Source organism: Bombina bombina, chromosome 2 (assembly GCF_027579735.1).
Source record: "Bombina bombina isolate aBomBom1 chromosome 2, aBomBom1.pri, whole genome shotgun sequence".
Lineage (NCBI taxonomy): Eukaryota > Metazoa > Chordata > Amphibia > Anura > Bombinatoridae > Bombina > Bombina bombina.
Window position 1 is genome coordinate 176,170,541 of NC_069500.1, and position 16,915 is coordinate 176,187,455.

Genomic DNA, 16,915 nt, shown 5'->3' on the forward strand with positions numbered 1-16,915 from the left:
GACGGCAGGTGTTTGATGCTAGTTGGTGTGAGGGAAAGCCGCAACTCCGGAGCGGAGCCCCGACCCACCGGAGTTAGGAAACAGCTGCAGCCAGAGGTGAGGGGCTGCTGTGTGGACCGCGGTTCACAAACGAGTGGCAGCGGAGGCAGAGAGGATAGTTGTGTCTAATCAGGCTAGTCCGGATGACTGCAGAAAGGCCGGTGAGGGAACCATAAACTCCTCAAGTTGTCATTAACACCCGTCTGCACTCTCCTTAGCGGGTAGCGGGACCACTCGTCCCTCTGTAGGTGTCCCCTTCTGAGATGGTTATTGGCTGCTAAAAGGGTGGATAAAAGAGATCACTCTGCATTACAGTAATGTCCAGCAGCAGAAGTGGATGATTTAATCTTTAGGTTAAACCAAAATTCGTACTTTATAAGTCTCTTTAAGAAATTTATTTCACGGAGCTCAGTGTGCACACGTCTAGTCATATCAGTGGCTAGCTCCGCCCCCCCGGAAAATGAGATTTAATACGGAAAAATGCAAGGTTCTACATTTTGGAAGTAAAAATAAGCAGGCTACGTATTTTTTAAATGGGACAAGACTTAGCCAAACACAGGAGGAAAGGGATTTGGGAGTAGTAATAGATAACAAGCTAAAGATGAGTGCACAATGCAGGGCAGCGGCTTCAAAGGCTAATAAGATACTAGCCTGTATTAAAAGAGGCATTGATTCAAGGGAGGAAAGCAGAATTCTGTCATTATATAAAGCCCTGGTAAGACCTCACCTTGAGTTTGGAGTGCAGTTCTGGGGACCGATTGCTAAAAATATATTGCAGAACTAGAAAAAGTTCAGAGAAGGGCCACAAAGCTAATAAGGGGATTGGAGAAATTAACCTATGAGGAGAGGCTAGCCAAACTGGGTCTGTTCTCTTTAGAAAAAAGGCGCTTGAGAGGTGACATGATTACTTTATATAAATATATTCAAGGCCCATATACAGAGATGGCAGAAGCTCTGTTTATTCCAAGAAAATTGTTTCTGACAAGAGGTCATAATTTAAGGTTGGAGGAAAGGAGATTTAATCTCCTGCAACGGAAACGTTTTTTCACTGTAAGAGCAATAAAATTGTGGAACTCATTACCAAAGGAGGTAGTGAATGCCAATACCATAGATACATTTAAAAATAGTCTGGATAAATTTCTGTATATAAACAAAATTCATGGATATGATTGCTAGTATTAAACAGGTCACATTTTAATGGGGTTATTTAAGCTTAACTGGAGCTTTTTGTAAGTATTTTAGATTTGTATAGGTTGAACTCGATGGACTTCAGTCTTTTTTCAACCTTATCTACTATGTTACTATGTTACTATGTTAATACACTGATACCAGTTATTTAAAAATACAAATACCCATTTCATATAGGTCACCCCTTTTAGTTATTTATATATTTATTAATTAGGACTAGGGATACCAACATATTCATGGATTTATGTAGGTAGTATCAAACTGCAAACTGGTAGCAAACATTACTTAGTTTAAATTAGACTAGATAAAATCAGTTAATGTTGGTAAACAGTCTGTCGCAGAGTGCATGTGAGGTGTATGACTGGATCAAATGCATATGCAGGAAAAGGGATACAATATGGGGCTGAATGGTCACTCCCAATAGTTAATAATGTCAAATTTCGAATTTAAACCATTTGGTACTCTGGTTTCTAGCCTTAAAATCCAAAATATTTCTCTTTTGGCTAGTATCTTGTCAAGGTCACCTCCACATTTGGGCAAGACCACTTTTTCTATTGCACACCACTTAAATGAATTGAGGCTCCCGTCATGTTTTCTTACAAAGTGTTGGACCAAGGGAGTAGTGGCCTTCCCTACACTGATAGTGGACAGATGTTCTCTTATTCGTGAGTTCATATCACGGGACGTGAGCCCTACGTACTGTTTCTTACAGAGGGTGCATGTGATCAAATATATCACATAGCTCACTCGGCAGTTGAGACAGGAACGTATATCATATTTTTGACCATTTACCATAGATTGAAAATCTTTGGTAACCTGAACGTACTCACAGGGGCGGCAATGGTGAACTCTGGCTGTTAGGGCTTGTTGTTCTCAACTGTGTTGGAGCCAGAATAGAACCAAGCATCCTACTTTTTTTGTAGGAACATCTGATACCATTGTCAACCACTGCTTTGAGTTGATCATCAGCTGCCAAGAGGGAGAAATTCTTCCTCACAATATGGCAAATATCATGGTATTGAGTGCTGTACTCAGTGACGAAATTCACTTTGTTAGTTCTGTTTCTTGGAACACGATCCCTGGGGTGCTCCCTGAGTAAATGGTACCTAGGGATGGTTTTAACCACTGCTTCTGCTCTTTCTATTTCTCTGGTGGGATATTTCCTTTCTTTTAAACGTTGTTTTAATTCATTAGATTCTTTGCAGAAATCTGCAACATTTGAACAATTTCGTTTCAGCCTAATGAGCTGACCTTTTGCTATAGCAAATCTGAACTGTTTTGGGTGGCAGCTTTGGCCATGTAAAATCATATTACCAGAGATGGGCTTGCGGTACACACAGGTGGTCACTCCTTGGTCAGAAGTTCCTTGTAACGACAGATCCAAAAAATGTATTTCTGTAGGATCACTTTCACTGGTAAATCGCAAGCCCATGTCAGTGTCATTCACAAATTTCATGAATAGCTCTATGCTCGCACCATCACCCTCCCAGACCAGAAGCAGGTCATCGATGTATCTATAATACATTTTGATGTTACCTTTGAAGGGGTTACTATCCCCATAGATGAGGCACAGCTCCCACCAGCCAAGATATAAATTGGCGTAGGATGGAGCAAACTTAGCTCCCATAGCTGTGCCGCATCTCTGGAGATAGTAACCTCCCTCAAACTGAAAAAAATTGTGAGTTAGAAGGAATTTGACCACCCTCAAAATGTACCTCTGAAAGTCATCACTGAAATTAGAGCGCCTCTGCAAGAAAAAGCGTATCGTCTCCAACCCCTTATCATGTGGGATGGAGGAATACAACGCCACAGCGTCCACAGTAAGCCAGACATACCTCCTGTCCCACTTGAAATGCTGTACCAGATTGATGACATGCTTGGTGTCTTTCAAGTAAGACGCCAATTTTGTTACCAGCGGTTGTAGGACAGAGTCTGTCCACTCAGACAAATGCTCCAAAAGCGAGCCGATACCGCTCACGATCGGTCTCCCTTGGACATTGGTGGTGGACTTATGCACTTTGGGTAGATGGTGGAAGCAGGGGACCCTGGGATGTTCTACACTAAGATAAGCCACTGTCTTGTCATCCAGGAACCCCCCCTGCTATCATCCAAAATTTGTCTGAGTTGCAGTTGGTATGAACGTGTTGGATCTTTGTCCAACTTGACATAATCATCAGTGTTGTGCAGCTGTCGAAACGCTTCCTTTACGTAATCTGTACGGTTCATAACCACAACTGCACCGCCTTTATCGGCAGTGCGGATCACTAAATTGCTGTTGTTTTGTAGGTCCCTTAGTGCCTTCTTTTGTTTGTTTGTCAAATTTTGACTAGAATTAGTGCTTGAACCGTACAGATCAGTAAGATCTGCTTCAACCCTCTGTTGAAAAGTTTCCAGAATGTTTCCTCGGCTATGGATTGGATAGAAGGTGGATTTATCTTTCAGACTCACCGTCCTATTCACTGTACCTGCTAAATTGCCAGATTCTTGTTCTAAAGACTGCAATGTGACCAAATCACACACCTCTTGAAAATCGTGCAAACTGTGAACACTGTAATCAAAAACTTCTGAGGACGTGGCATTGTCTGATGTGAACTCACTGGGGCCAAAGTATTTCCTCAACGTTAAGTTTCTGATTAGACGATTAACATCTAGTAACGTTTGAAACAAATTGAAATTGCACGTTGGTGAAAAACCCAGTCCCAGTGATAATACTTGGATCTGTTCCTCTGTAAGTTTATCAGAAGAAAGATTAAGTACACTGTGTCTCATTTGTAACGTGTTTGGGGACAATTGCCTCTCAACTGGTATCTCCCCTCCCCTCTGTCTGTGTATGAGGTGGCCCCCCTTGTTGATCCCGTGGCTCTTGAAAACCCTGAGGGAAAACCTGTTCTAGATCTGTTTGTTGGGCCCCCTGTGGTACCATTTGTTTATACGCATGTTGTGCTTGTGGTTGTTGTTGTGTATTTTGTTTTTCACTGTGTATGGAGCTATATGTCAGTGTAGATTTATAGTTGGCTCCTTGTTGTAACTGGTTGGTCTCTATAGGCCTACCGGTCAGATTACTGACTGTTGTTGGTACTAAGTTGTATTGGGAGGGGGGGGCAGTAGTAGCTGTGCTCTGTGCAACAGGAAAAGTATCAGTGCTACAAGAGGCAATCGCAGGCATAGGGCAAACATCCATTCCTTCCTCAGAGGAATACTCTGTATCACTTCCAGAGAATGTAACATTTTTGCTTTGTTTCTTGCCTCTACGTCTGCTGTTGCCCTTTTTGTTTTTGTTATTAGAGAATTGTGTTCTGCGAAATTCTCCCCTTTTTTAACGGTTCCATATGTATACCGAATCTGTTTGATAGTCAGATCTATCACATATAAACGTAGTGTGTTTATTTTCCATTATCAGGCTTTTGCCTCTGGCAATCATGCCTCTTAGGATTTTATCAAACTTGCCAAACTGAGTATCACTGATTCGTTTCAGTTTGCAAGCTTGATATCTCTGACTTAATTGTAATGAGTTGTTTTGTCTGGTATTCTCTTAACATTTTCATTAGTCTGATTAAACATTCTGACAAAATTAAGTTCCAATTAGTTATGAAGTCTTTTTCTTTGGGGTCCACATCAAAAGTGGGAAATTTGTAGAGTCTCAGTCCCCTGGGTATCATTCCACTTTGCAAGTATTTATCAAAAGTCCAGATGTCCCACTGAACTTTACACTCTTTGAGTAATAGTGACTCCATATTTTCAAACAAAGAACTTAGGGACAAGACACCCTTGTCATCAGAAAAAATATGTTCAAAATCAAACACAGTATGTTCCCTTTCTGTTGCAGGCATTAATGAGAAAAAGTCCCTATTATGTGGGACACAGATCTCCTGCAATTGATTCCCCTCCATTCCTGCTCACGGAGCACTATACAGGACTCTAACCCCCACAGATGATACCTCCAGGCAGTATCGTAAGTTCAAGATTGAATCAAAGAGAGAGAAGGGGGTGAATCCTTACTGTATGTAAATCACAGGTAAATAACCAGTAATAAAAACCTCCACGGTTGCAGGAACCCAAGATTCTGGGATTGTTAGTTTCCCCTGCTGTCCCCAAACAAAGTCAAAGTTACACCGTGTTGCAAAAAATCAAAGTGATCGTGCCCTCTTACCCTGCAGCTGGGATTTGTCAGGCTCCTCCGGGATCTGGGACCAACAACCTCAATGAGAGTAAACGCACTCCATGGTCCCCTCCGCCTGCGTGGGCGCCCGCTGCCTGAACTGCTCCTCAGAATGCCCCGGTACTTCCGGGATGACGTCACCGCTGCAGGAGGACTGTCAATTGGTTCCTTGGTGGGGGTGTGCTCGGTGGCAAGAACCTCGGCGTCGGATCACTGGAAGATGCACAAATTGAAGGAAGAAGGATTCGATCCACGCCAAAGAAAGTTAAAACAAAAACTTTATTAGATCCTTGAAAACATAGTGGGGTTGATCAGAAAGCAGCACATAGAGTGAGCGCAGCACCTGGCTTATGCTTTTCGGCAAGAAGCCGTAGTCATAGCCTGTGGTGCTGTGTTCAACTCTCAAGTTTAAAAGAACACACTGAAAGCTGATTGGCTTAGGCTTTAATAATAAATTAAAAACACATTTGAATGCGCTCACTTAGTCAGTTGTTTAACTGTTAAATGCCTGGAACCAAAAATGTACATATTGAGATGAAATAGAAAAGAGAAAAAAGGGGGGCAAAACACTGAGGCGCATGAACTGGGTTTGAGTGAGGAGGTGGTGAAAAAGGTGGGGAGGTGGAAATCTGGGTGCTTTAAGGGTTATGTAAGACCAAACCTGATAGTTTAGTTTTGTGTTTTGACATGTCCAGTGTGCAATTATGCTAGGCTGTACAGGCCTCTTGATATTCTAGTGATTCATGCAGGGGGAAATGATTTAAGGTTTATGGCACAGAAAGAGCTGGTGGACAGGATGAAAGAGGGTATGAGGAGGCTGAAGGTTTTGTTTCCGAAAGTGGTTATTATCTGGTTGGAGATTGAGACCAGGCTGGTTTGGAGGTCAGCTTGGGATGTTAGGAGGCTGGACGCGTCCTTGTGAGTGCTGGCCTTGTGAAGCGAGTTTTAAGCAGAAGTGATACCTCATCGGACGATGGGGGAGAGTTTATGAAAAGGGGGCGTGCCTGGCAGTAGCCAGTGGAAGGCACGTGTGGCGGTTGATAGGCGGCACCCTAGTTTGGAACCATAATGGTTAATTGGATGTTATATTTATTAACCACCTGTTGTTTGAGTTAATAAATGTGGGCTGCTGCCTTTTTACCCCAATACTGAGTTGTGTATTAATTGAGTGAATGAAGAGTGCTGAATGAGTGGGTCACATATCACTAGATAACACATTATGGGGAAAACGATTTTACAGTGCACTGTCTATATAAGTATTAGTCATGTTTTCTCTGTTGTATCTAAATAGGGTAACATAATAAACATAATATTATTTTGTATTTTTTCCCCAGTGATTGCTTCAGTACTAAAAAATATTTATTTTGTACTGATGTTTGTAAGGTGGGTCATTGTCCACATATAAAGCTGTGGTAGTTTTTCAGCACGTGTGATAGACTATGAACAAGTTCTGCACTTACTGTTAGGTTACAAAAATCTAAATACACAGCTTAGTTCATTCATATGCAGGAAACACATTTCTTCTCCTTTAAATGTGAAGCCAAGCAAAGGTTAATTGCAATTAAGTAATAAATGAAACACTTGAAGATTTACAAAGCAGCTGGGTGGTCTGAACCAATCAATGAGTTAGCTCATGTGATCTCACTTGTTAAAAAGCATTTGTTTGCTCCAAGGCTGCAGTTAGTTTGAAGCTGAAGTCTCACAAATGGCTGCAATTAGAACCAGGGTATTGGTAAATTATGTTTTATGCTGATGGAAGCAGACAATTGATAGTATTGCTGTATGTTATGTGAATATTTGTTTCAATTGGTTTTATTAAATTCAGTTTCAGTACATTGGAACCTTAAGGTTTAATGTTGTTAAACTATCATAGGTACACTGTCTACAACTGCTACTATAGTTTAAAACTCTTTGAAGCAGAGTCAGTCTTTCTAGTTTGGCAACCTAAATATGGTTAAGCATTTTCATCCCAGTAGAATTCATCATTTTATTTTTTATATTCTTTATATAGGTTTACTAAGGTAAGTAAATCTGTTGGTATCTAATGCTGAATGTGGTTGCAGACAGTTTTCTGTGGTTGAGAGATATGTGTAAAGAGGGGTCTCTAATGTCGGGATTTCTTGTAGATGAAATGAGACCAATTCTAAAATGTAATTGGGATATTTTTTTATTTTTTTAATGATCTGTAGAGACCATAACCTGAGTAAACAGTTGAATTTTAAACTCTTGACTCAAAGCATGGAGCTTTTTACTATTCTTGCTTAAAGGGACATGAAACCCAAAATTTTTCATTCAGATAGAAAATACAATTTTAAACAACTTTTCAATTTACTTCTATTTAATTTGCTTCCTTCTCTTGTTTTTCTTTGCTAAAAGCTTTATCTATGAAAGCTCAGGAGCAGCAGAGAACCTAGGTTTAGCAGCTGATTAGTGTGTATGTGTGTATATATATATATATATATCTCCACCCCCCGATTTGTCTTTGGCTCACCCATGTGTTCATTTAGAAACCAGTAGTGCATTGCTGCTCCTTCAACAAATGATAGCAAGAGAATAAAACTAATTATATTTAGAAGTAAATTAAAAAGTTGTTAAAAATTGTATTCTCTATCTGAATCATTAAATAGTTTGTGGGTTTCATTTGCCTTTAAAGGGACAAACTCTAGTATAAATTAAACTTTCATTATTCAGGACTTTTAATTTTAATTAACTTTCCAATTTACTTTTATCATCAAATTTGCTTTTTTCTCTTGGTATTTTTAGTTTAAACTAAACATAGGTAGGCTCATATGCTAATTTCTAAGCCTTTGAGGGCTGCCTCTTATCACAGGTTTTTTTTAAAATCTCTTTTCAACACAGAGACAAAGTACACGTGGGCCATATAGATAACACTGTGTTCAGGCACAGGGGGTTATTTAAGATCTAGCACAAAGCAATGCAAAATTTAAGACAATAGATGATAGTCAGTCATGTGATCAGGGGGCTGGAAGAAGGTTCCTAGATACAAGGTAATCACAAAGGTAAAAGTACATTAATATAACTGTTGGTTATGCAAAACTGGGAAATGATTAATAAAGGGATTATCTATCTTTTTTAAACTATAACATTTCTATGGTAGACTGTCCCTGTAAGTTGCTTTTTCTTTTGGAATAATTTTTGTTGCCAAGCTCTACCAAGAGGCTCAGGAGCAGGAAGGCACTGCTGGGAGCTAGATCATTGGAGATTGCACATACTGTATATGCCTTTTCATTGGCTTACCTGATGTGTTGTGCTAGCATCCAGTAGTAAATTGCTGCTCTTCTATCAAAGGACACCGAGAGAATGAAGTAAAGTTGTTAAGAGTTTTTTTTTTTGTTTTTTTTTTTTTAAGACATCAAACCCAAGAAACTTATTTCATGATACAGAATATAACTTTTTAATTTAGATCTATTTAATTTCTTTAGTTGTCCGTGTATCCTTTGTTGAAAAACATTCATGAGGTGTGGGCTTGCTGCTGATTGTTGGTTGTACATATGACTCGTGTCTTTAATTTACCAATATGTTCAGCTAGCTCCCAATATTGCATTGCCACTCCACCAAAGATACCAAGAGAATTAAGCAAAATTGATAATGGCTGTAAATTGGAAAGTTTAAAAATGCATGTTCTAGCTGAATCAGAATTTTTTTGGGTTTAAATTCATTTTTAAGTAAATTGCCAACATAGCACAACAAAACAGCTGGAAAAATATTGATGATTAGGGAGTGGAGAAAATGCATTGCAAATAAACTAAAGCCTCTGAATAAAATAGCAAGGTTCATGATTGCTATTTATAGGTTTTAGGGTGACATCCCATCTTTAAATTTACAAAATAGCTACTGCTGGTTTTTTTTTTTTTTTTAAATATGTATTCCACAATTAAAGATTATCAGTTTAATAAAAAAAAAACTGAATGTACTTGCAAGCTTTTGGTAGTTTAGCAGTCTAGTGATTATACCCATTTAAAGGGACAGTATATACTTTAGTCATTCTAAAGCAGTAGTCTCAAAGTACAGGGCCAAATGCAGCCCTCAAGATTTCATCTGGCCCTCCCTCGTTTAATAGGTAAACAATTACTTTGAGCTTTTTTTTTTTTTTTTTTTTTTGGGGGGGGGGTTCTAAGAGGTGTAACTAGTTTATATTCTATATAGGCACTCACAAGACAAATATAAGGAGGAGTTAAAGCATCCAGTGTAGACTTCTGCCACACACTGTTGGGTAAATGTCACTTTTTACGTTGCTATACAGTTCCAAGATCTTTACACTTGGTACTCAAAAGATAAATATACAACTGTGTGTCTATTGTGGGATACAACTCCCACTTTTCACTATAACTTGGATAAATGTCCCTTCCATTTCCTAGTATATCCTGTTTGGAGCACTTAGTTCAAGTGGCCCCCATGGAAGAACACTAGGCAAGTGGCCCCCAAATACTTTGAGTTTGATACCCCTGTTCTAAAGTCTTTCTTTAGATTAAGCGGCAGATATAGAAAGGTGTGCAGAGGATATCATGTAACAGTAAAAATTATTTTTAAGCTGACTTTCTGTTCACTTTAAAATGGCTGCCAAGCAGTGCTTTACAGGCATTTCAAGTGACCCAGAAACAAGTTTATTTAAAAATAAATGTTAAAATTTACTGTTAGTGCTGCATAGACAAGATGGAGGAGCATATCTGCAGCTTAAAGGGACAGTCTACACCAGAATTTGTTTTAAAAGATGAATAATCCCTTTATTACCCATTCCCTAGTTCTTCATAACCAACAGTTATATAAATACACTTTTTACCTCTGATTATCTTGTATCTAAGCCTCTGCAAACTGCCCCCTTATTTTAGTTCTTTTGACAGACTTGCATTTTAGCCAATCGGTGCTGGCTTCTAGGAACTCCACATGCCTGAGCACAATATTATCTATCTGACACACATGAACTAACACCCTCTAGTGGTGAAAAACTGTTTAAATGCACTGATATAAGAGGCGGCCTTCAAGGGCTTAGAAATTAGCATATGAACCTAGGTTTAGTTCAACTAAGAACAAAGCAAAATTGGTGATAAAAGTAAATTGGAAAATTGTTTAAAGTTACATGCCCGATCTGAATCATGAGTATTTTGGACTAGACTGTCCCTTTAATCTAAGGTGTAGACTGTCGCTTCTGTCTGGTCAAACAGAAATAAACAAGCAACTGTTGATCAAGAATATTGCAGTGTTGAGTCCTAATCTATATTTAGATGGAGTAGTGGTGTGTGGGTTTTTTTTTTTTTTTTTTTCCAGGGTTTAATTACATAAAACTAAGGAATCAAAGTACACCAGTTTATGTGCTGTTTATATAAAACAAGTAAATTGTTTCCCTAATCAATATCTTTTAATAAGAGTATGCAACTGAACTCTGAGAATACTGCAGAGCCAGTCATGGCTCAGAAGAAGGCTCTGACATCCCGACCAAGAAACACTTTGAGGGACATTGGGAACCAACTTGTGAAGACAAAATTACCTGCAAACAAGGTGAGAAGGATATTTCAAGACTTGATGTTATCCAGTGTTGATATAAAAGTCTTTGCTAAATAACATTCTATCCCCCAGAAAAGAAAAGCTGGAAGAAAACCCACTGCTGTAAAGTCAAATCAAAGCAGCGCATTGGAGAAGGATGAGCCTAAGGTTTGATATGATCACACTGGGCCCAAAGTTTCTTAATACTGGAGTAGACAGTCTCATTACTATTCATGACTTAACATTCTGATTTGTGTCTGTTAATAACAGATGCCTGGGCACCCAAGGTCACTGACTTAGAGGGGAAATATCTGGTTGTCTAGAACCCTTTCTTGTGACCACAGAAAAATTACTTTTAAATAAAAGCAGTTCATACGTGCTAGAAGTTTAGTTTGTTCTACTAGTAGCCATAAGGTGGTAATGTACATATTAACTAACATTCATACTTTTATATAATTGCTTGCATAACACAAAGACAGGGTTTCTCAACCAGGATATTGGGGTCACCCTAGAACATCTCAACACTATATGGTGTTTTTCCCCCTGAGTTTTGGGATTTGACATCTGCCATTTATTAGGCAGTTTCTCTTAAATATATTAACCATGTTAAAGAAATTTTACAGTTGGTATGATCTCTCCACTTTTATCAGCAATTCCCAGTGTCCGTTCCTAGCAGCCCAATGGAAACATTGTGTCCTCCCACTGAGGAGATACCTGAAGCATTTTCCAGTATAATAATTCAGGTGAAGGATGTGGATTCTGAAGATGCTGGAAACCCCTTGTTATGCAGTGATTATGTGAAGGACATCTACTGCTATCTTAGAAGTTTAGAGGTATAATTTTTTTTTTGTAAAATTTTGAATGAACTTTTCAAATCTTTAGCTTAACTATGGTTGATAACTCAAAGGCTGACATCTGTCTAAGGGTTAACTGGATTTAAAAACTGTCAAGAGCCTATAGTCATAAAATGACTACTTCTGGTTAATTTACAGAATAGGCTTGTGCAACTTGAAGAGAATATTTATATAAACCTGTGCTGCTGTATTTTTCCTTAAAATACTGAGCCAATAGATGTAATGCTCCTATCTTATCCCCATTGCAGTACCCCTTCAGAAAATCAACCAGGGTTGAAACTGTTCAATACTACATTTTGTGCTTGATGTGATAAGTTATCCATGTCTGGCTAATGTTACTTAGCAGGTCTTAAACCCATTGCTTTATTTGTACAAACAATTTTAAGATTTCCTAACTTTATGTAACTAACAAATCATAGTTACTTTGCTTTTAGCAGCTAGGCTGAAACGCAGCAAATCACAATCTGAATGTGGTCCACTCTTTTCCAGCTATGGTTATAAAAGTATCTTCACCAAAGGGGAACCACTAGGTTCAAAGAACATGTCAAAATTAAACTTGCCCAATTCACATTGATGATAAACTTAAGACTTGTATATCAAATTGTCTTTAATGTCTTGGTATGCTTATCAAATATCTTTGATCATTCTAAACATTGGTAATCTGTTAACATTGCAAAAAGTGACAAGTGGAGGCTTTGTTAATATTGGTTTATCCCATTAGAAAAACTAATCTTTAATTGCTTCTGTGACATTTCTGCTAATAAAAGCCTAAACATAACTTTACATCTAGAGTTTTTCTAGCCCAGAATCACCTGATTGGAAAAACAGTTATGGCAACTTTTATACTTTAGGAAGCCTCATTTTAATGCCTTAGTAATGGGCCTTATTGACCTTTGTTTCTGTCTTAGTGTGAATTGAAGAGAATCTTTTAGAGATTTAATTTAGATTTCTCACATTTAGGTACAACAAGTTATCAGACCCAACTATCTTGAAGGCAAAGAAATTAATGGAAAAATGCGAGCCATACTCATAGACTGGCTTGTGCAAGTCCATCTGAAATTCAAGCTGCTCCAGGAGACTATGTTCATGACAGTAGCTATACTGGATCGGTATCTACAGGTGAGTCAGTGGTTGCAGGAAAGGGGGTCCCCCCCAAAAAAAACCTAATTAAAAGTGTAAATGCTACATGGTCACAAGTGCTAACATGGCATGCTTTAATTAGACTTTTTTTGAGCTACAAAGTACAGCTTAGGAGCCATGACACTTAATGTGATAGTGGGTGACAAAGACGACAAACAGGTGATCAATAAATGATCCAAAATGTATTCAAATATAAGGATATGTCCACTATGTGATGTAATCAAATTCAGTACCAAAATTATTATTTTTTTTTAACATTATCTTAATCACATGAGATGGCGCTGTAACAAGCTCATTCACTGCACACCTGCTTTTATACTGGCAGGCAAACAGTCTTCCAAGGGCTTTAAGAAATTCAATTTAATCATCTTAAATATGGTAAAACCATGCAATACACCAAAATATATGTATAATCAGATGGTTTTTTTTTTTTTAAGAACAGTTAATACCAACTGCAAGATGAGTCCCTGGAGGGAGATATAATCCGACGTGTATCTCCCTCCAGGGACTAATCCGCTTATACCCAACCTTATCAGGAGTGTAAACCCTGTAGGTTTTGGGAGGGGAGTTTGTGAGCAGTGTTAACACTGCCCTGTATCCGTATTTAGGGTGAACTGCTCGCAGTTGGTATTAACTGGTCCTAAAAAGGACTCTGATCATACATATGTATTGTATGGTTTTAACATTTTGTTTTAATAAATTGAATTTCTTAAAGCCCTTGGGAGACTGTTTGCCTGCCAGTATAAAAGCAGGTGTGCAGTGAATGAGCTCTTTATAGCTCCACATGTAAGATACTGTCAAACACTCTCTCATTTATTGACAACCTGTTTGTGGTGTTTTTTTTAAAATACAGCTTATCGGCTGCAGAGAACTGGCTCATTGGCTGCGTCTGCTCAGCACCAGCATTTCTATGGCACATTATGTGAAACATCTTGTGGGGTTAAAAGCAGAGTTTGTTGCTAAATCATGCTCTAACAATCTAGAGTAATTTTTTTTACATTACAATCTCCCTTAACATCAAAAATTAGGTGTCCCTTCTACACTGGGGGGGAGAACAAACCCACTAGTAGAGCAGATCCACACAGCCTAGGGTTAGAATGAGCAGGGTACCTGAGTGATTTTAGTCTTTGCTAATCACTATACAAATGGTTGACCTGAATGCTCAATAGCAGTTATTGTGTCTGGTCTCTGTCTCTCGAATCCTGCTATTAAAGTGCCATAAAAGGGTTGAAATCTGTGTATCCTAAAAGGCCTAATTAAAAATAGTTTGCATAAACAACAAAATTGTTTAAAAATTGTTGGCAAGTCATTTCAATAATACTTGCCTAGCTATACTGTTTGGAGCACTGTGCTTATCAGTGTTTAGACACAGGCATTGTATTTCAACTGAGTTCACATCTAGGCATGCTCCAGCAGATAATCCCTGTTCACTTTTGCATTCTACCAAAACAATAGATACAGCCATAAAAGGAAATGTGTGGGGAGTTAGCACTTTACAATTCGTAAAATTAATTAGAGTTAAAGGCGAGGCACTGCAGTATAAATTAAAGTACATATAGTTTGTCTCTATCCCAAATTTTATTTTATGCCCCTTTAAACTCACTGTTTGTGTGATGGGGAAATGTATGAATTTGCCAATTTTGACACAGGAGAACAATGTTCCCAAGAAGCTGTTGCAACTGGCTGGAGTAACATCCATGTTCATAGCATGCAAATATGAAGAGATCTATCCTCCAGAAATAGCTGATTTTGCCTCTGTGACTGATGATACTTACACCACAGCCCAGATCAGAAACATGGAAAGGCACATCCTCAGAGTACTCCAGTTTGACATTGGAAGACCCTTACCCCTGCACTTCTTAAGAAGAGCATCCAAAATAGGGGAGGTGAGTTAACAATTTGTGAAAAGTTTCTAATATGCCCAATGTTTATGATCCATTCTGGCAAGACCTCTAGCCATAGAATCTAAAACAATCTTTGGGGGTGGGGGGTGTAGATGTATAACATAAGCTCTGCCAGGTTTCACTTCAACCTCCAGAGTTTGTCCATTTTAGCCACCAGGAGAGATTAAAATGCCTATATAGCGCAAATAGTCATTGACTTGATCAGATTGTCTCAACTCCGATCTATAACCTGACACTTTCTAATTGACTCTTGCCTTCTAAACATGATTAAACAAAGCAAACATTATTGTAAACGACAGCAGACTCTGTTCCCCTTTTGAAGAGCTTTTCTAAACCCCCCCCCCCCCATATTCTATACAAGCCCCAGTAATGCAAATTCTATAAATAAACCTGCTTCTGCTTTAGACATTCTAGTCCCAAAACCAAACTTCCTTGCCAGTTTCAATCCTAATAGCACACTCACCAATGAATGGGTTGTGGGAAGTTCTGCATGTGTGCAAACACACTGGCAATGAAAGTTTAGAGTTCAACATGATGGCACCCATGACTAGAGGGTGGTGGGAAATGACCTCAAATGCTGTGCTTATGAAATTTAAAGCTTAAAGGGACATTTACTAAACCTATTCTGAAGCTGCGTGACCTTACTTTTTATTATTCCATTAACTCTACCAAACTTTGTAAAGAAAAATGGAATTGTGTATGTTTGTCAATCTGTAAATATTAATCAATTAATAATGGACTAATGTAATAAGTAGTAATATCCTTTACACCTCCAATCTTATACCAATTATGCCCCATCCCTCTCTGCTAACCCCTGCACTGGCATTCACTCCCATGATTAGTATTTAAACCATATGAACATACATTGTAAACCCTGAGAAGCTTGCAGTTGCATGCTTCCAATGACTAAGCCTACAATTAATTTTCTCTATAGCATGCTTTTCAAACCCATGGGTTGGTTTTTGCAGGTGGATGCTGTACAACATACTTTGGCTAAGTACCTGATGGAGCTGGTTATGGGTGACTATGATATGGTTCACATCCCTCCATCACAAGTAGCAGCTGCAGCTCTCTGCCTAGCTCTGAAGGTTCTAGATGGTGGGGAATGGGTAAGTGATTCTGAGGTGTCCCCAATCATGTTCTGGTACACTGACAAGTGTCTGGGGGGTGGGGGGAAAGACGGTACTTAAGATGTATGGTGCTTTATCTGTTCCAGTTGACTAACTTATTTTTTTTTATCAGACTCCTATACTCCAGCATTACATGGATTATACTGAAAATTCCCTTGTTCCTGTAATGCAGCACATAGCAAAAAATGTTGTGATGGTGAACAATGGACTAACAAAGCATTTGGTAAGTTGTGTTTGGGTTGGGTTTCTTTTTTTTTTTTTTTTTTTTAATAACCTAGGCTGTGTATCCAAAGAACTTTAAGCTTAACATTACGCAGCAATTTATTTGGGTATGAACAATTTGAACTGCTTTCAAAGGTTAAAGTTTAATCTCCTTTTCTTTCAGACTGTCAAGAGCAAATACACCAGCAGTCGTCACATGAAGATCAGCTGCCTTCCAAACCTAAAGTCTGAGTACTTGCAAGACTTAGCTCACTCTGGGTGTGAATGACTTGGGTTCCATAAGGGACTGTGCTAATATGTAAATATTTGCTCTGGGTTTTAACGCAATGAAATCGTGTAAATTTTATTTTTTCAACTTGCATGCGTCTACTTTGGCTTTGTAATATTAAATTAATGCTCTTAATGTCTTATTTTTTTAAATAAAACTCTTAAATGACGTGTGGTTTGTTTTTTTTGTTTACCTTTTTGACTACATGCATGGCTTGGTACCCCATATTTGGGCTGCAGTGTTTGCAATATACTTTATTTGCACCCTTTTTTCCTTGAAAGTAATACAAAGGTCAACATTGTAATGATCCAGTATGCAATTTTTAAATCTTTCCAATTCACTAACAAATCAAAAATAGCAGTTTGTGGCACAGCCAGGGCCGCTATCAGGGGGTGAATAGGGTGACTCATGTCCGGCGGTAGATCACTTTAATTTGCAGAGTAGGTAGGACTTGGTGAACGCTTTATTTGTGTTTTTTTTTAAGCAATATGCATTTGATTATTTGACAA

General features: G+C 38.5%; 1 protein-coding gene across 1 annotated transcript; it reads left to right on the forward strand.

Moving 5' to 3' along the window:
• Window positions 1–7,091: 7,091 nt before the first annotated feature.
• Window positions 7,092–16,406, forward strand: LOC128646895 (G2/mitotic-specific cyclin-B1-like). The gene is made up of 9 exons (XM_053699701.1): window positions 7,092–7,112; window positions 10,772–10,903; window positions 10,982–11,056; window positions 11,539–11,721; window positions 12,703–12,861; window positions 14,532–14,768; window positions 15,755–15,895; window positions 16,029–16,139; window positions 16,302–16,406. The coding sequence occupies exons 1-9, from the start codon at window positions 7,092–7,094 to the stop codon at window positions 16,404–16,406; spliced, it is 1,164 nt and encodes a 387-aa protein (XP_053555676.1).
• Window positions 16,407–16,915: the final 509 nt, after the last annotated feature.

What these genes read in the sequence shown, in the direction of transcription:
- LOC128646895 (XM_053699701.1), top strand. Translation starts at nt 7,092, where the DNA reads ATGGCTGCAATTAGAACCAGG. An exon ending in GAGCATCCAAAATAGGGGAG is followed by an intron (nt 14,769 to 15,754) that starts GTGAGTTAACAA and finishes TGGTTTTTGCAG; the next exon opens with GTGGATGCTGTACAACATAC. An exon ending in TTCTAGATGGTGGGGAATGG is followed by an intron (nt 15,896 to 16,028) that starts GTAAGTGATTCT and finishes TTTTTTTATCAG; the next exon opens with ACTCCTATACTCCAGCATTA.